Genomic DNA, 15758 nt, shown 5'->3' with positions numbered 1-15758 from the left:
TGATGATGATTATTTTTTAATTAAAATGCTATTGACGCTCATTACCAGCGCATTCAGCTATCAGAGGCTGGAACCTGTTCCCTGTATTATGAAGTTTTCGTTCCAAATGTACAGTATCAAATGACTAATTTCATTTAGTGTTCTGCAGATGCTGAACTGTAATTCAGCTGTTGTATTTAGTAGACAACAACTAAAATAATGTGAACTGAGGCACTGCTTGCTTACTGTGTTGACTTTTCTTTTTCTATTCAGCATCTGAACCCAATCTGAAACTACGATCCAGACTAAAGCAAAAAGTGGCTGAAAGACGGAGCAGCCCCCTCTTGCGCAGAAAAGACGGCCCAGTGGTTACTGCTCTTAAGAAGCGTCCGCTGGATGTCACAGGTATGTTGGGTAAGCAACCAGAAATTGTGTCGCCTGCCACACACTGCGTGAGTGTGCCTTCTGTAGATACTGTATCTACTTGTGTAGATTCCGTAGATAAATGCAGATATGTCACCATTGGATTATTTTCCTCTAAGGTTTTCTATGATCTTCAGCAACAGGTTGTTGAGAAATAATATTATCCATAGAGGAGATCACAATTCATGACTGTCGTCTTCCAGCAGTAAATGGTTTGCAAGCCGTATTTGTTTTAGGCTTTGGGCAGATGGCCATAGTTTGTTGCTAAGTAATTATGCTGAAATTTTAAAACATGTAAGGCTTTATATATACATATATGTATATATGCATGTGTGTGTATATTTTTATATGTGGTATTTTCGAGTACTTATTTCACAGTGTTGTTGAAGAAGAGTATTCTTTTGGGGAGTGAAGTTTGTAAGGAAGGATCACAGCAAACTAGATTATGTTGATTATCATAAAGTTCTTAGCACCATCTAGGGATGCCTCTGTGTAAGTACCACTGGTGTCTGCTTTTTCTGGCTTCTTGTGCCACTTTAAGGCATGTTATCGTGATTCGAGCTACTTTAAAATGAGCTCACTTTAGACAGCATCGTGGTTTCAGAAGATTGTAGGATAGCTGTGCACCACTTTGTATCAGAGCTTCTCTGTTTGCAAAGGAAATAGATTATTTTAACAGCCTTGCATAATTTATGTCCCTTCTGAAAATCAAATTTACTCCACTTCCCACATAGTGCTATCTGTTATAGGGCTTTTTAGAATAAAAGAGGCCCTAATGTCTCTACCCCAGCTCCGTGTCCCAGCAGTGCCTTTAGAAACAGCAGTGGTCCTTCCTGCTTTTCAGTGGACCTGGCAGGTCAAGGTTGCTTAGAAAAATACCTGAATGAAGATGAGCAAGAGCTGGATTCAGCTGATGCTTGTAGCTGTCCTGGCTCTTGGTGCTTGGGCAGGATTTCTGAGTTGAAAATATCATTGACCAGTCAGTCTTAAGGTATGAGACGTTACTTTGAATCCTTGAAGAATGTGTTTTAATAGAAGCACAGTTTTGAATGTGCCAGGCACTTTTCCTAGCCATGAGATCTAATATGGTATAATTAGTGGTATGGTCTGCAAATCAGAACACACATTTCCCATGCAGTCAGAATATGTTTTCTAAAATCTCTGCACCCTGCACAGTTGCCTTCCATAGAGAAGTTCAGAGTTGGGTGCTGAGCTGCATGTAAGGCAGTGCAGAGTCTTCCTGATGGCAAAACGCCTCCCCACATGCATAGTCAAGAGAAACCTTTCTTTTTTTTGCAAAAAAAAGAATGTTTTCCCAAAGTGAGAAAGCCTGTTTTCTGCAGTTGGGGCGAGTCCCAGCGCTGCTTTCCCAAACACAAAATTTGAGGTTATTTGGGAGAGATGAGAGGGATGTTCCAGATAAGCAGAAGGTACGTGCTGCCTCAGCACTGCGGCTGCCAAGCGCTCATCTTCTGGCCAGTTGGGATCACGAGGGGAGGATCGGGCTGCGTGTTTGATCAGCACTGAAAAGAAAACGTCGTCAGTTCCCTTACGCTTGTGTGAGAGCTTGCAAAGGGGCTGTTTGCCCGTCGTGAATGCAGCCACGTAACGTGCTCTGCTCTTCTTGGTATTTTGGTCATATCTGTGTAATAGAACAGAGTATGTATCCTCATGGGATAATTTTATATAGTAAAAGATGGTAGTGAAAATAGCAATTTTATCCTTGAATGTCTGAAATCGATATTTGAGGGCAATGCCTCCAGCAGGCCCCTCACCTACAGCAGTGGTGTTGGGGCTGTGTTGTGCACAGCGTCTTGGACATTGATTTGAGAATTTAGCCTATGTAATGGGATCTGGAGAAGAGCAGCTTCAATGGATCCTTAATACCATAAACAGAATATGTGCAGGCTTCTTTCTGGCCTATAGAGATTTGATGCAGAACCTCCTGAAGTGCCTATGTGATAGTTATATGGATTAAGATACCATAATAACATATACAGAATGATGCTACAAAGGAAACAATGAAAAAAAATCCTTGAAATTATGAATTTTGATTTTATTTCTACTTGGCCATCCTAGAGCAATTACAGGACTGCTGTGGCCTGTGATTGCTGGCAGCTGTTAGGAGATTCCTCTGGTGTTGGTCAAATTCTGTGCTTAGGGAGAGAGAGCGTTCGAGGAAAAAGAAATGCCAGGTTATTTGCTTTCCAAAATAAAAAGGGAAGCACTGGAAACTGTTCCATGCAAGGATGAGGCACCTTTTCTGCTTGCTGCAATCTTGTGCACTGTTTTTGTTTGCTACTGTTTCCGTATCATTAGTGGGGAGGCTGTGATTTCAAGTCGAGCATCTCAGTGACTCTGGCTGGTGAGTCCAGAGGGAGCGTGTTGATAAAATATACAAAGGTAGGCAGATTTTTTGAGCTGCTGGATGATAACAGTGTTATTGCTGGGCTTAAACCCTGGATTGGGTCTTTCCAGTAAGAAAGAGTTTACTCCCCAAGCAGAGAACACTTGCTGATAGAAGGCAAAGTCTTGAGATGAATTTGGTCTTCCTTGATCTTTATATAATTTTTCCTGATTTTCATAAAATGTCCCCAGTCCATGACTTTGGCCAGTCGTCCACCTAGTCATGTTTCATTTAAGCAGTATCCAAAGCTGAAGGGACAGAAAATGCATATCCCTTGCAAAGCAGCCTTTCTTGCAGCAAAGTTGTTGAGGAGTGTCCATGATAGGGAATTATTCCCGCTCCTCCGAGCCAGCTTCCCATCATTACGTACTGGCAGCAAGAGGGAACGTGTTCCTCAGTGCCCAATAAATTATTTAAGTTGCCACGTAGGATCCCAAGCATGAAGGGCAAGTGCTTGTCTCAGGGCCTGCTCAGGGAGCTATATGAAATAGTAAAATAAGCTACCCCAGTCACATGTGGGTACCCAGTTAATCCATTGGCTTAAAACCTGAACTATAAATCAGTGCCTTTTTATAAAAAATAAATAAATAAAATTAAAAGCTCTCATGTCCCATAATGATGAGATCTCTGTGCTGGCAGGATATTTCCAGTAAATCCAGCTATGCCAGAAGGCGACATGGGAAAATGCATAGGTTGCCTTGTTTTTGGAGGGTGAAGCCTGGTGCAGTGGAAAGGGCAGCACTGGGGTTGAAGACTGAAGAGGGTTGGAAAGGGTACTTAAGGGAAATGAAGTAGGACACTTTGGTAAACTCTTCAGTCTTTGTGTGTTTTTTATTATCTTTTGATCATATTTCAAGTTTGTGGTATCCTAAAAGAGAAATACCCATGGAGAAAAAGATATAAACAAGGTAAGCAGGTACCCGGAGGGATGGTTTCAAAGTGCATTTGCCAGTAGTTTAAGGTAAGGCTTAAAGGGATTATGGAACAGAGGGGTATTTTCCTCCTAAACCAAACTCAAGGGGTTGTTATCTCTGGAAAGAGCATTGCAGTGATTGCTCATAACACTTCTAAAAGTTGCTTTTGGATGTGTTTTAGACTCTGCATGCAACAGTGCTCCTGGATCTGGTCCCAGCTCTCCAAACAACAGCTCCAACAACATAAGTGCTGAGAATGGAATTACAGGATCAGTCACGAGTATTCAAGCTGAGGTACAGAGCTGTTTTTTAATCAGATTTTAACACTTGAGTTTCTAATCCGTTTTTGCAGTCTTATGGGTTTGGGCATACAAACTGATACAAATCATACTGAAAGTCTGGATCATGACTCGAGACAGACTTGGGATTTAACCTCCCAATCCAGAGTGACTTGCTGTGTTATCTGTGCATTAAATCTAGCATGAGCCAGCTCACAAGCTGCTCGTGGTCAGTTGTGGTGGTTTTGGTAGAAGTGAGTAGTGAAAATAAGTTGTTTAAGGGAGGAAAAACATGAAAACTGGTCCAAATATAAGTATTTTAAAATTTGGAGCATCTCTTCCTATTTATTGCAGTATAGGATGAATCAGGTAGATGCAGTAGATTAGGGTAAGTGTGAGGAGCCTGGAACTAGATTGGAGGAAAGCTTGATGCCCAGTGCCATGCACTGGTTTGCAATCCTATGGCCTTTGCCTTTTTTATAGTGTAAATGTAGGCCTTTTTCACTTGTACTGGTTTTCATTGCATTTTTATTTCTAATATAGTGTAATGTCCTTTAATATAGGGAATATGCCTTCTACTCCACCCTTTCCAGTAACAGTCTCCCCTGCCAAATTACGCAGTGCAAATGTTCCAGTTCTTTGCATTAGGTTTTGTGGAGAAATGGATTTGATCCTTTCCTTGTTCCAGTATTGCCTGTTGCTTGCTAACAGCTGACCCTTTTACCCATGTGTGTTTTAACTGTCTAGGTTTATTTGAGGGAATGAGGAGTAAACTAGAGTCTTGATTTCGCTATACCAGTGTTATTTGGCAGCCCAAGTCTTCTCAAGATATCTGTGATATCTGTTGATCAGTCCTTTATCAGGCTTCCACTTTCGCATACTAGAAATATTTCAGTGCTTTCAAAAAAATTAATGTTGCCAGCTTAGTGTTTCATGTTTACACTTACGTTTTATTTTATGTGAGAAATGTGTCTCTGCTTATCAGTTTATTGGAAGGTCACCTCCTGAACCATCTCAGATATGCTGGAACACGGTCTCAGGGCATTATTTAAGGTTAAATGCTTGCCTGGGTATGGAAGGAGCACCCTGCTGATGTCTATTGTTTAACTACTGCTTTTGCATCTTAAGACTTTAGCCTCGTTGCAAAGGTACAGGTTATTCATTGCCAACGTGGTTGATACGACCACAAAAGTACCTCATTACAGATGAAAATTGTGCATGCTGAAATTGTGCTCTTCTGTGCAATTCTATAGATGTTGTGCACCATCCGCAGATGGGATCTGTGTATTTAAAGTGATGATGATGCTGGTAAACATCATTTGCCATTAGTTTCAAGCTGTTGCCTTTTTCTCTTCATTGTTTTTAAAACAAATTCCCACAAGATTGTTTGAGGCACAACTACGCGTTACGGTTTGTTCAAGGAGTTAATGGATGTAGTTTTGATTCATTCGTGGCATTGGTAAAATACTTCATTACCTTGCTGACAATAACTACCTTATTCCAAATGCTAACGTTCTGCATTATTTAAGTAAGAGCAAAATTGCCAGGAGTGTTCAAAATTACTTGCAAGAAGTGTGTGGGCACACACAATCGCATGCCCTTCCCAGGCACCATTCAGCAGCAAAACGCAGTGCTCTTTTCAGATTCCCTCCTTCGTGGCAGCAGCAATGTTAAGCACTCTCTGTATGAATTTGCAGGTCTGTAATTGTGACCTGAGCTCTTAAAAACATGTTTACTCCTTCAAAGGGAGAACTGATCTGGGGTGTATTTTCAGCTGGCTTGATTGACGGTAATGAAAGCGTGAGAAGGTGAAATGGGAAGAGTTTTACTTTGCAGGTGAATTTTTACGAAGCGGCGTAGGAAAGTTGGCAGGCTGGCTGAACATCTCTGATGCAGAAGCAGCTGGATGCTAAGAGAATAAGTGGGAAATTAGTGGCCCATCAGTGGGTGCATTTGCAAACACACCCCAGTTTCGCCTTGGAGTCTTTGAAAAATAGTCCTTATTATCCAGAGCTGGTTTTTCAGTCAGGAGAATCAAGTGCAAAGTCTCCTTGACTTAAAGGGCTGTGAGATGAGGGCTAAAATGCAGAAAGCTGTTATTCGCATTGCTCTGTTATGCTGATAACGGTTGTTGCACAGTATCATGGTACATTAGGCATAATCCTTTTTTTTTCAATAACACCTGAGTTAAAATGGTAGACATTTGGTAGAAAACCTTGAAATCTGAACACCTTTTTACTTTATTTCGGATGGGAAATTGCCCACTGGAGAGTTCAGTGGGATCAGAGCATTTATCTCCTAACAAGGACAGCAGGCAGTTTAAAGCAAGGTAATGTTTTCAATGGGTTTTCTAGACCATATTTCAACCCAATTGTTCTGAAAATTAATGGATTTTATTTGCATTTTTTTTTCCTTTAAATGACTGTAAAGTAATACATTGCATCCCTTATTACATCCTAAAAAATCCAGAAATAGCTGCGTAAACACAACCTTAAGGCTTTTTGATGAGGCTTTTTGAAGTCTACTTTAAACTAAAACCCACTAATATAGCTTAAATTGTGATTTGCCGAAGAGGACAGCAATCCGTGGCAATGCATTAAAAAAAAAAAAAAAAAAAAAAAAAAGTAATACGTGTTGGTTTTAAAGGAGCACGTGCTTTACCCTGAGAAGGGCAGGTGGGCTGTTAAATCTTCTGGGGAGAAGCTCTTTGCAGCCCTGAAGCGGAAGGGGCGCTGGGTGCTGGCACGCGGGGCCGTCTGCCGTGTCCCCGGGCCATCCCTGGGCACTGTCCCTCACGGTCCTTGCTTTGGTTTCCAGCCCAGCCTGGCGCACCGCCTCGTGAACCGGGAGGGCTCGGTGACCCAGCTGCCGCTCTACACGTCGCCCTCCCTGCCCAACATCACGCTCGGGCTGCCCGCGACCGGCCCTTCCAGCGTAAGTGGCGCGGGGCGCGGATGGGGCTGGGCGCTGGCGGCCGGCTGCCTTCGGCCCTTAACCCGCTGTGTCCTCCTCCTCCTCCTCGTCGCCCCAGGGAGGGTCGGCCCAGCAGGACGCCGAGCGCCTGGCACTGCCCGCCTTGCAGCAGCGGATCTCCCTGTTCCCCGGCACCCACCTCACTCCCTACTTGAGCACTACAACGCTGGACAGAGATGGGGGCACCGCACACAACCCCCTTCTGCAGCACATGGTCTTACTGGAACAGCCGACGGCACAAACCCCCTTGGTCACAGGTGAGGCCTCCACAGATACCGTGCAAAGACCACCATGCACAAGCCCAGCTCGGGGGGAAAGGGGATATCACATCCACAACTTTATTTTTGTAAACTCAGTCTCACAAGGGACATATGTCACTTGTATGTTTTGTAACTATAACCAATAACCTGATAGCATGTGTCATGGATAGCTGCGACATTTGCAAAATGAGAGATTGCCCACGTCTTCCAGCGGAAGGAGTTGTTGACTTGTCATCTTGGTAAAACAGAAGTAAACAGCATAAAGAGCATTTCCTTCCAGCCAAAGCCTGAGCTTGTCAGTGACCATTTTAAAAATATATATATACACAAATCTATTTTAGAGTTAAAATTATAATCAGTTTAGATTAAAGTGGCAATAAAAATGTTTTTGTTTCACTGATCCCCATCCCTGTTTATCACTGATGCTTTTTATTCCATATACAAAGCAAAACGCACATTTACAAAAGCACAGATTAAAATACTAGCTTTTCTCATCATTATAATAAGTGACAAAAAACATGGCAAAATCCACCGCATTCAAACAGATTGTATTTGTTTGTATATGTTACAATTTCAGCATGTTAATTGCTTTGAATTGCTCCCTGTGTTACACGCTCAGAACTAAGTACCTATGGGAAAACATATTTCTATAAATAGCATTGAATCAAAGCAATAATATCTGCTAGGATGCATTTCTCTCTACAGTATGTAATATTAGAGTGAAGATTAGGACAAAGCATTTTCTGCATACGTTTAAGAAGTGTTGATTCTTTATATTCTTTCTTTAGGGCTCAAAAGCTCTAAATAGACAAGCTGCTGGATCATAGTTGGTGTTTGGAACAGGCTGCCCAGAGAGGTTGAGTCTCCTTCTCTGGAGATCTTCCAAACCCGCTTGGATGCAGTCCTGTGCCACGTGCTCTAGGTGACCCTGCGTGTGCAGGGGGGTTGGACTAGATGATCTCTAGAGGTTCCTTCCAACCTTAAGCATTCTATGATTTCCAACTTCTTTGAAAGCCAAGGGAAGTTGATTAACGTTCTGTAGGTGGCCTTCAGCCCTGGAGAGCCCCTTGCTGTGCAGGAGGTTAGGTATGAGGGCTATGGGAAACCATGAGTCATTGCTGGACATTGCTTTTCTGAGTCGGGAACAAGCACAGACCGTCTTCTCACAAGAAGAGAAGCTTCAAAATGAATCTGATTCCACCAGACAGGGCAGTTGTGAGGAATCAGTGGGCACAGGATATACGGTCCTGGGACAGGGGGTTCAAGTTGCAAGAAGACCAAGTGGAAGCGTGAAGAAACACCTTCTCCAATCCTGGAGCTGCCTCATGTCTGAGTATTAAATATCTGAAGTAAAACAAAAGGATATATTTCTGCCAAAAGCATGCACAGCCTTATCCCCATTAGACACACAGCAGTTCACAGCATTGGGGACTTCAAAGCGTTAACTGGCAATGGGGCAGGCTTGTTGTCAGCTGTCTGACTCCTGGGCTTGGTTTCGTGTATGTCTTCCAGGGAGCAGGATAAGAGTGGGCTTACCATGAGAGCACCCAAGAACAGAAGGCGCTTCCTAAACAAATGCCCTTAACCAGAGATCAGAGAGGTGTTTCACACAGCACTCAGTCAAGAAAACCCTTTTGTCTAGGCCTAGAGGCCAAAGTGTCCTCCCAGAATAGCCCTTACATGTTCAGTACGCTACCTGCATGAATAGGCACAATAGTGATGGAAACAATTCTGTCTTTTTGTCATCTTGTCCCTTAACTCTCTTCCTTCTAAATACAGTGAAGTCTTTTTGCTCTCATATTCTTAAAATGCTCCAGAGAGCCTTTTTCCAAGGCACAACAGGTCTGGGATGGAGGTTTTCATTCCTAGTCAATTCTACAGAGCAGGTATAGTTCAGCTGATAGCAACCATGCTCCTCTGTGTGATTTAGAGGGAGAAGCAGGTTCATCCTCGTACATCTTCCTTCAGCATTTCTAGTAAGCTCACTCTAAGATTTTAATAGCGGAATGCTGTGGGTGACAGTTTGGGGTCGTGCTTTCCTGAGTCTGAGCTTGAGATTACTGCAGGACCAAGGCGATCTGTAAGTTTTAAGAAACTCCTAGGGACAACTGGTAGGATGCTGATTCTTGTCATCTGCTGGGAAATGAAAGGTCCCATAATGTATGGTTGATTTTTAAAAATGAAGCATTCCCTGGGGTCTCTGAGAAAAAAAGCAAACAAGGAATTCAAAAGAAAGCAAAGCATTATTCCATCCAACAGTAATTAATTGTTTTCTGTTCTCTTTTAAGGATACTCCAGCTCTAAGTGGCGAGGTGGCTGATTTTAACAGTATATCTCATTGTCACCATCATTGTTACTCAACAGCCGTTTTTTCCCTTCCTTTCTTCCTTTTTTTCCTTCTCTGCTGTTTTTTCCTCCATATTATCTTCAGACTGGTATCTTTCAGGACTGCCCCTCCACGCACAGTCTCTGGTTGCTGGAGAGCGGGTCTCCCCTTCAATCCACAAGCTCCGGCAGCATCGCCCGCTGGGGCGCACGCAGTCTGCTCCCCTGCCCCAGAACGCCCAGGCCCTCCAGCAGTTAGTGATCCAGCAGCAGCACCAACAATTTTTGGAGAAACACAAACAGCAATTCCAGCAGCAGCAACTGCACATCAACAAGGTAGGCATGGTGCTTCCAAAGCATTTCTCACACACCACGATGTTCAGCCAACACTGTTTTTCTTGTGCTGTAATGTGTGTGGCCCTTATCTCTCTTATCCATTGGCCTTCCTTCTTAAATGTCTATTTTTCATGATTTTGACGGAAACAGCAGTGAGGATGTGGGCAGGCACCACCAAGGTGAGTTCCAATAACTCTGTTGAGGTAGCTGAAAACTAGTACAGTTCCAACTTGGAGCTTTCCAGGTATACATTTCAAAGTGGTATTGCTACCGTCCACATCAGCATCTTTGCTTGCTGTGTAGCAAAGAACATGTCGTCAAGGTATTTGGGGAAAGTGTGTATGGTGCATATATGCAGCTCTAATGGGAGAAACAGCAGTAGTATGAATCCAAGGGAGAGAAAAGGGAGAAATTTCAGAGTTGGCAACAGTAGAAGATAATTGAAAGTGAAGATACTTAGATTTTCTAAAGCATTTTTCACTGGGATTACCATTGAAAAGAGAACAGTTGTTCTCATATTCAGTCCAAATTCTCTTTAACTTTGGTCCTATGTAAAGAATTATAGTTTCTGATGTACTTCAGCTCACAAAATGGGAACAGTATTGCTGTGCATCCTGCAAGGGTTGTTTTGATGATTAATTAGATGTGATTCAAAAATTGCTTTGGAGAAAGCAAGCACTTTATTATCTGGCTCTCTGTAAATCACTTAGAGAGCTTCAGGTGAATATTGAACCATGCCATTCATCATTGCACGGGTTTTGCAATTGCTATGCAGACTAAATCATCTCTTTAGCCATCCCGATATTATGCCTGAAGTGAAATCCAAAACTGCTTTGAGGTGATTGCATGAGTATGGATTCAAAAGGAGCAGTTGTATCCTGTTGCTTTGTTTGTTTAATCCATCAGAAAGGAAAACTCACCTTTTAAGTGCAAGAGATCTGATCACAAGTGATCCAAACCGAGTTAGGACAACTTGCACCAGCCAAGACTTTTTTCCCGGTACTTCAGCAGCTGAAGTCTTGCAATATAAAAAGGCTTTTTGGGGAAGAAGTCAGTCATGATCAGCCTGATATTTTCCTTCTCCTTCGTGATCTCTGTCTGAACTGAAGGATAAGTGAGGTGGCAGGCATCCTTTGCAGATAACTGTGGTTTTGTTTTTCATGGCAATTGCTGCAAAAAATGTCACCGTCCCTATCATCTGAGAAAAGAAAGGACTGGGAGCTGGACTAGATTGTGTGGTGGCCCATTAAAAAAAATAATAATAATAATAATTAAAAAATGCCACAACTTTTCAGTAAGGAGAAAGAGACGATTTGAAGAAGGAAACGCTCACCTCCCCCCAGAAAACCCCTTAGTTTACAGAAGCGAGCTGAGGCGGGCTGGTTACACAAGGTGCTGACGTCAATGCTGTGCTTCTGGCTAGCCGCCACGCGGCACGGCGGGTGCCAGCCCCGCGCCCGGCCAGCCGCGCGCCTGTTGCCATAGGAGTTCAGCCCGGCTCCGGGGCCGCCGCGCTCCAGCCGCTCCGCTCCGCGAGGCGCCCGTGCTGGGAAGGAGGCTCAGGCTGCCTCCAAAGGCCGCGCTGTGACGTACCTGCCGCTCCCGCTCCCGCCGAGACCTCCCAAGAGCTCTCTGCATGACTTGAGTCGATTGTTTTCCTCTCTTTTTTCTCCTTGTTTTCTTCTTTTTTTGCCTTCCGGAGCTGGAAATTCAGCTTTTCTGCATTTCTTATCCATCACACTTACATAGGAGAAGTTACAGGGGGAGCATAATTAAAGAAAATGGATGAGGACCGTTTCCGTGCATTTCATTTCTTCAAACAACAAGTTTGAAATCATTTAGTAACTAGCTCTGTATGTGTGTGGCCTGTTTATCCCATGGGAGGGCATCTAATTGCTGACATGGAAAAAAAGGCTTTTCCCAGGCATGTGGATATTTTAAGACCCTTGGTGTAGGACAGTAAAGGCACATCTAAAAATAATAGAGTGGACTGCTGCTTATTACTTATTAGCAGAGCTGAAAGCACTGTCTGTTCTTAAGGCTAATATTTTCCCTAAACAATATGAGGCTATTTTCAATAACTAGCTTGTAATTTTTTTCTAACTTTTAAGTGTATGGCCTTAAACTTTCCATGTTAGGTGTCTACATCAGATTAAATTTTTGAGAAGAGCGCAGCCCAAACAAGTCTGCCTACTTCCAAAAAGGTGGCTAAGGAAAATATGTGGTTTTGCTTATGATTATAAATAATAAGAATAACAATCTCGGGAATTTTTCAGTAGAGCCCTGATGCCTGAGGCTTTGGAGCAGAGGTTTTGTCAAACAGGAAAAAATGTGAGGAATGAGGGGATGGCTTGGGAGGGAAGGAGAAGGCGGCGCGATGGGTTAGTCCCCATGGAAGGAGGAGAGTCCCAACCCAACTAACCTGAACTCTGGGCTCTGTCTTCATGGACTCTGTTTTCATTTGCTTTGAGGATGGAGAAAAAGTAAAAATGGTGATAGGAGAGATGGCTGGGAGCCTGTAAAGCTGTGCTTCTGCATCCAAAATGCACAAAAATCAACATATCTAAGTGGAGATCCAAGTACGGCACGTGCTTTGAGCGTCATCTCTGCTTCGGCCCCTTGTTTGATGAAAGGGAGGTATTGTGAATGCAGATATGCTAATATTTGCAAAGCACTCGTGTGCTCCCATGATGAACATACTACCAAAACGTGTACAAGTCAACAGCTCTTTCTCCTGAGCTGGAGTTTGATATGCTGAATAAGCCCGGATAAGGTAGCAGACGACTGCTTGTTAATTGAGCTCTGTGCAACCTCTGGTTTAAGCAAGGCGTGTGTGTTCTGAAAAGACAAATACCAACAGTCTTACAGTCTTGAAGGAAAAAGCTTCATCTTTGCTCAGGGAAACTGATCTGAAATGTCACCAGTGAGATGAATGTTTATATTTCCTGCATTTTCCAGCATTTAATATTCAAAACCTCGCGAATGTTCTTTTATAACATAGTTGCAGGGGATTTGATGGGTTAGGGGGTGGGGGCGCATGGCAGGGAATGAAATGGGACTTTTTTTTACTGTATGATATATGCAGCAATCCCAGCACCATCTCGTCTTCAGCAATTACGTTTTTTTGTGCAGACTTCCGTCTCTTTTAAGATGCAAATCATTGTCTTTCATGTGCAGGAGATGAAGAGGGATTTGCTCATAGTTCTCTGTGGTGCAGTGGATTTGCATTCAGAAGGGTATTTTTGTCCTTAAAGTATTCTGGTAACCTTTGGGGATCGGATAAAATAACTCCACATGGCAGCAATCTCTTAGAGGACCTCAGTCATCTCTGAGTTAAAAGACAAGCTTTTCAATGTGATAGGTCTGGAAGTAGCAATTACCTCCATAAACAGAAATATGCAAGCGGATTTCTGTAAATCCTGAGCCAGAATATTTGGCTTTTTAGCTTTCTGTAGCGAAGATGAGTGTTTTGGCTTCGGTCCATTGAATGTACAATGCACAGCAGCCGGAGCAGAACAGTTGATCTTCCTTTGAGTCCTGAGTTGTGCTGTTAAGCAGAAGAACAGCGCAACTTCTGCGGTCAAATTATGGTCATTCTGGGTAAAACCCATTTTCAGCAATCTTTGGAAAGAGTGGTATTTCTTCTGCAGTGGCAACAAATATATGCCTTGACTTGTCTGTGGTGCAGTGGTGTTGGGTGGATACCTTTTATTAACAGCTAGAATTGAACTGTGCTATTTCCTGGTTTCCCCCCCTTCTGGAATGCATTAACTACTTAGCCTTACATGACTCCAGAAGTAGCTTTTAATATATAATGTTTAATTTGCAATATTGGAAAAATACAGTGGCTTAGATTACATTGCTTAGCACTTAGATAGAGCTATTACCCCTTGAACAGTTTAAGGGAAGCCTATTTTGAAATAACCTTCACTCATTTATTAGTCAGAACACCTTCCTTTCTTCTTTTGCGCTTTGCTTTGTCTTTTCTTGTCTGAAAAATGAGCAAAATTCTTTCAGCTCCTGCAAAAATACCAGGCACCTAGGTGGCTTGCAGCGCCCAAGCATAACGTGGGGTATAATAAGTGTTGAAAACCTCTTCTGGAAGGCTCTTTCGGTATTCCTGGTATGTCTCTCCCTTGGTGGGATGTGAAATGCAGTTCAGCAGGATGGGAGAATCTGGGGCTTTCTACGTGCATATTTCTTTGTGCTCACTGATGGTGTAAATGATACAGAGCCATTTGACCAAAAAGATATTTATTGTGGGAGATCTGGCGACATGTCAAGATGCGCCCGGTGTAATCGAGTCAGTCATCCCGCTTATTTGGGAGAGGCTTTCCCTTGGCCTTCCAACGGGTTGTCTGCTTCAGAGAGTTGGTTTATTTCCCCACTGTCTAATCACTTCATGAAAAAAATAAGGGAGATTTTTCCCAGCTCGATCTCCTGCAGAACGAATGTCAACTCGCTGTGCAGCGTATGCCCAGCTCTGCCCCTCCCCAGCATTCCCTCTCATCTCGTGTTTCTCTTTGATCTATGCAAGTTAAACAGTAAAAATTCCCCGCTCTGCAAGGGGTCCCTCGCGTGGCTGCAAGTGCCCTGGTTAGCCAAAAGACAACGCAGATGGGCTGGCGTCGCCCCGGCCGAGCCACCAATGCCGGCCCGTCCGCGTGCCCGGTGGGTGCCCTCTGCCTGGTGGCTCCATGGCCTTCCTCCCCTGCAGCGACCCAGACACGTACCTGTTTCCACAGCACATTCCTCCCGTGCCTCTTGGATCCTAGCCGGCTCCTGGACTCGGCACTGACATTTTCTTGGCCAGGTGTCTTGAGATGCTAAGCCCTTATCTTCTTTTTGTCACCAGAGCTGTCTCCCCAGCTGGCCAAACCTGTTTGAGAAGTTATTTATGGTGCATTGAATAACTTTATGATTTTGGATATATTTGTAAACATTTTAAATATCATCTCAACTTTATATTCAGTCCCTTTGACTTAGATTATTTTTTTTCTTAAACTCTAATCTTGATTTTCACACAAGCACATACTCATAAAATTCCTGGAATGGAAGCTCTTCAGGGAGAAGTAATGGATCTGGGATGCACGTTGTTATGTTGTACAGCGAGCATAACAAAGTACCTATTTTTCAAAATTTTAGTGTAAGGAGAAGAGACTGTAGCAGCTAGGACAAATGACATGCCAGGAGTTTCCTTTTACCCTAGGAGAGCAACCTAAATGGTTGAGATGTCTTTCTTGTTGGCCACTTGATCTTTCAACCTTCGCTGTAGCATTTTACATGTGTTTTCCATTTCACTCCTTGCATTTTTATGGAATTGGAATAATTTAAATCTTACAGGGAATTGCATTGCTTCTTATTTTCATTAGATTTGACAATGACATTGTAAGTTATTTTCCCAGCAATTATTCATCTTTCATAGTTCACAGGTTCAATAGGTATCAAGTTCAAAGCTCAAAACTTGCAATCTAAGCAGGAAAAAACAACAGCAGAAGTTGCTTCATGGTAATTTAATTCTCTTTAAAAAACAGATTTTATTCAGGAAGCCTGAAAGTGCTTCAGATTAATGCAGCTTGGTTATCCAATGTGTATTTTAGGTAATGAAATGGGAAGGCTCACAAATGTCACTGAAAAAGTTTGATGAGTATTAATGGACAAAGAGGTGTGAGCTGTGTGAGGATGGTCCTGTGAACCCCACAGGGTTTTATCTGGAGCTTCCAGGCGAGGTATTGCTCCTCTTTGTATACTGCTCCTCTTAGAAGTCAAGACATCCACAGCTCGGTAATCTCAAAAGTGCTAGAAAGATGTGGCCATCCTTCCTGGTTCTCACAGTGCTTGAATATTAAAAGAAGCTTTGAGC

At 43.0% G+C, this 15758-nt stretch overlaps 1 protein-coding gene across 5 annotated transcripts in view; it reads left to right on the top strand.

The window, feature by feature from the left end:
* HDAC4 (histone deacetylase 4) overlaps nt 1-15758 on the top strand; it is a 211375-nt gene that overhangs the window by 148824 nt on the left and 46793 nt on the right. For 3 of the 5 annotated variants that reach the window (XM_088526970.1, XM_088526969.1, XM_088526971.1), the window contains 5 exons: nt 253-384; nt 3905-4017; nt 6819-6935; nt 7033-7231; nt 9666-9895. In XM_088526970.1, coding sequence (XP_088383096.1) covers nt 253-384; nt 3905-4017; nt 6819-6935; nt 7033-7231; nt 9666-9895 — 791 coding nt within the window. The remainder of the gene's footprint in view (nt 1-252; nt 385-3904; nt 4018-6818; nt 6936-7032; nt 7232-9665; nt 9896-15758) is intronic. The other 2 variants (XM_088526972.1, XM_088526973.1) reach the window with 1 other exon arrangement.

This window comes from Tinamus guttatus, unplaced genomic scaffold (assembly GCF_059628265.1).
Source record: "Tinamus guttatus ecotype Peru unplaced genomic scaffold, ASM5962826v1 Tinamus_guttatus_pri_ptg000260l, whole genome shotgun sequence".
Lineage (NCBI taxonomy): Eukaryota > Metazoa > Chordata > Aves > Tinamiformes > Tinamidae > Tinamus > Tinamus guttatus.
This window is presented reverse-complemented; position numbering and strand designations above follow the sequence as displayed.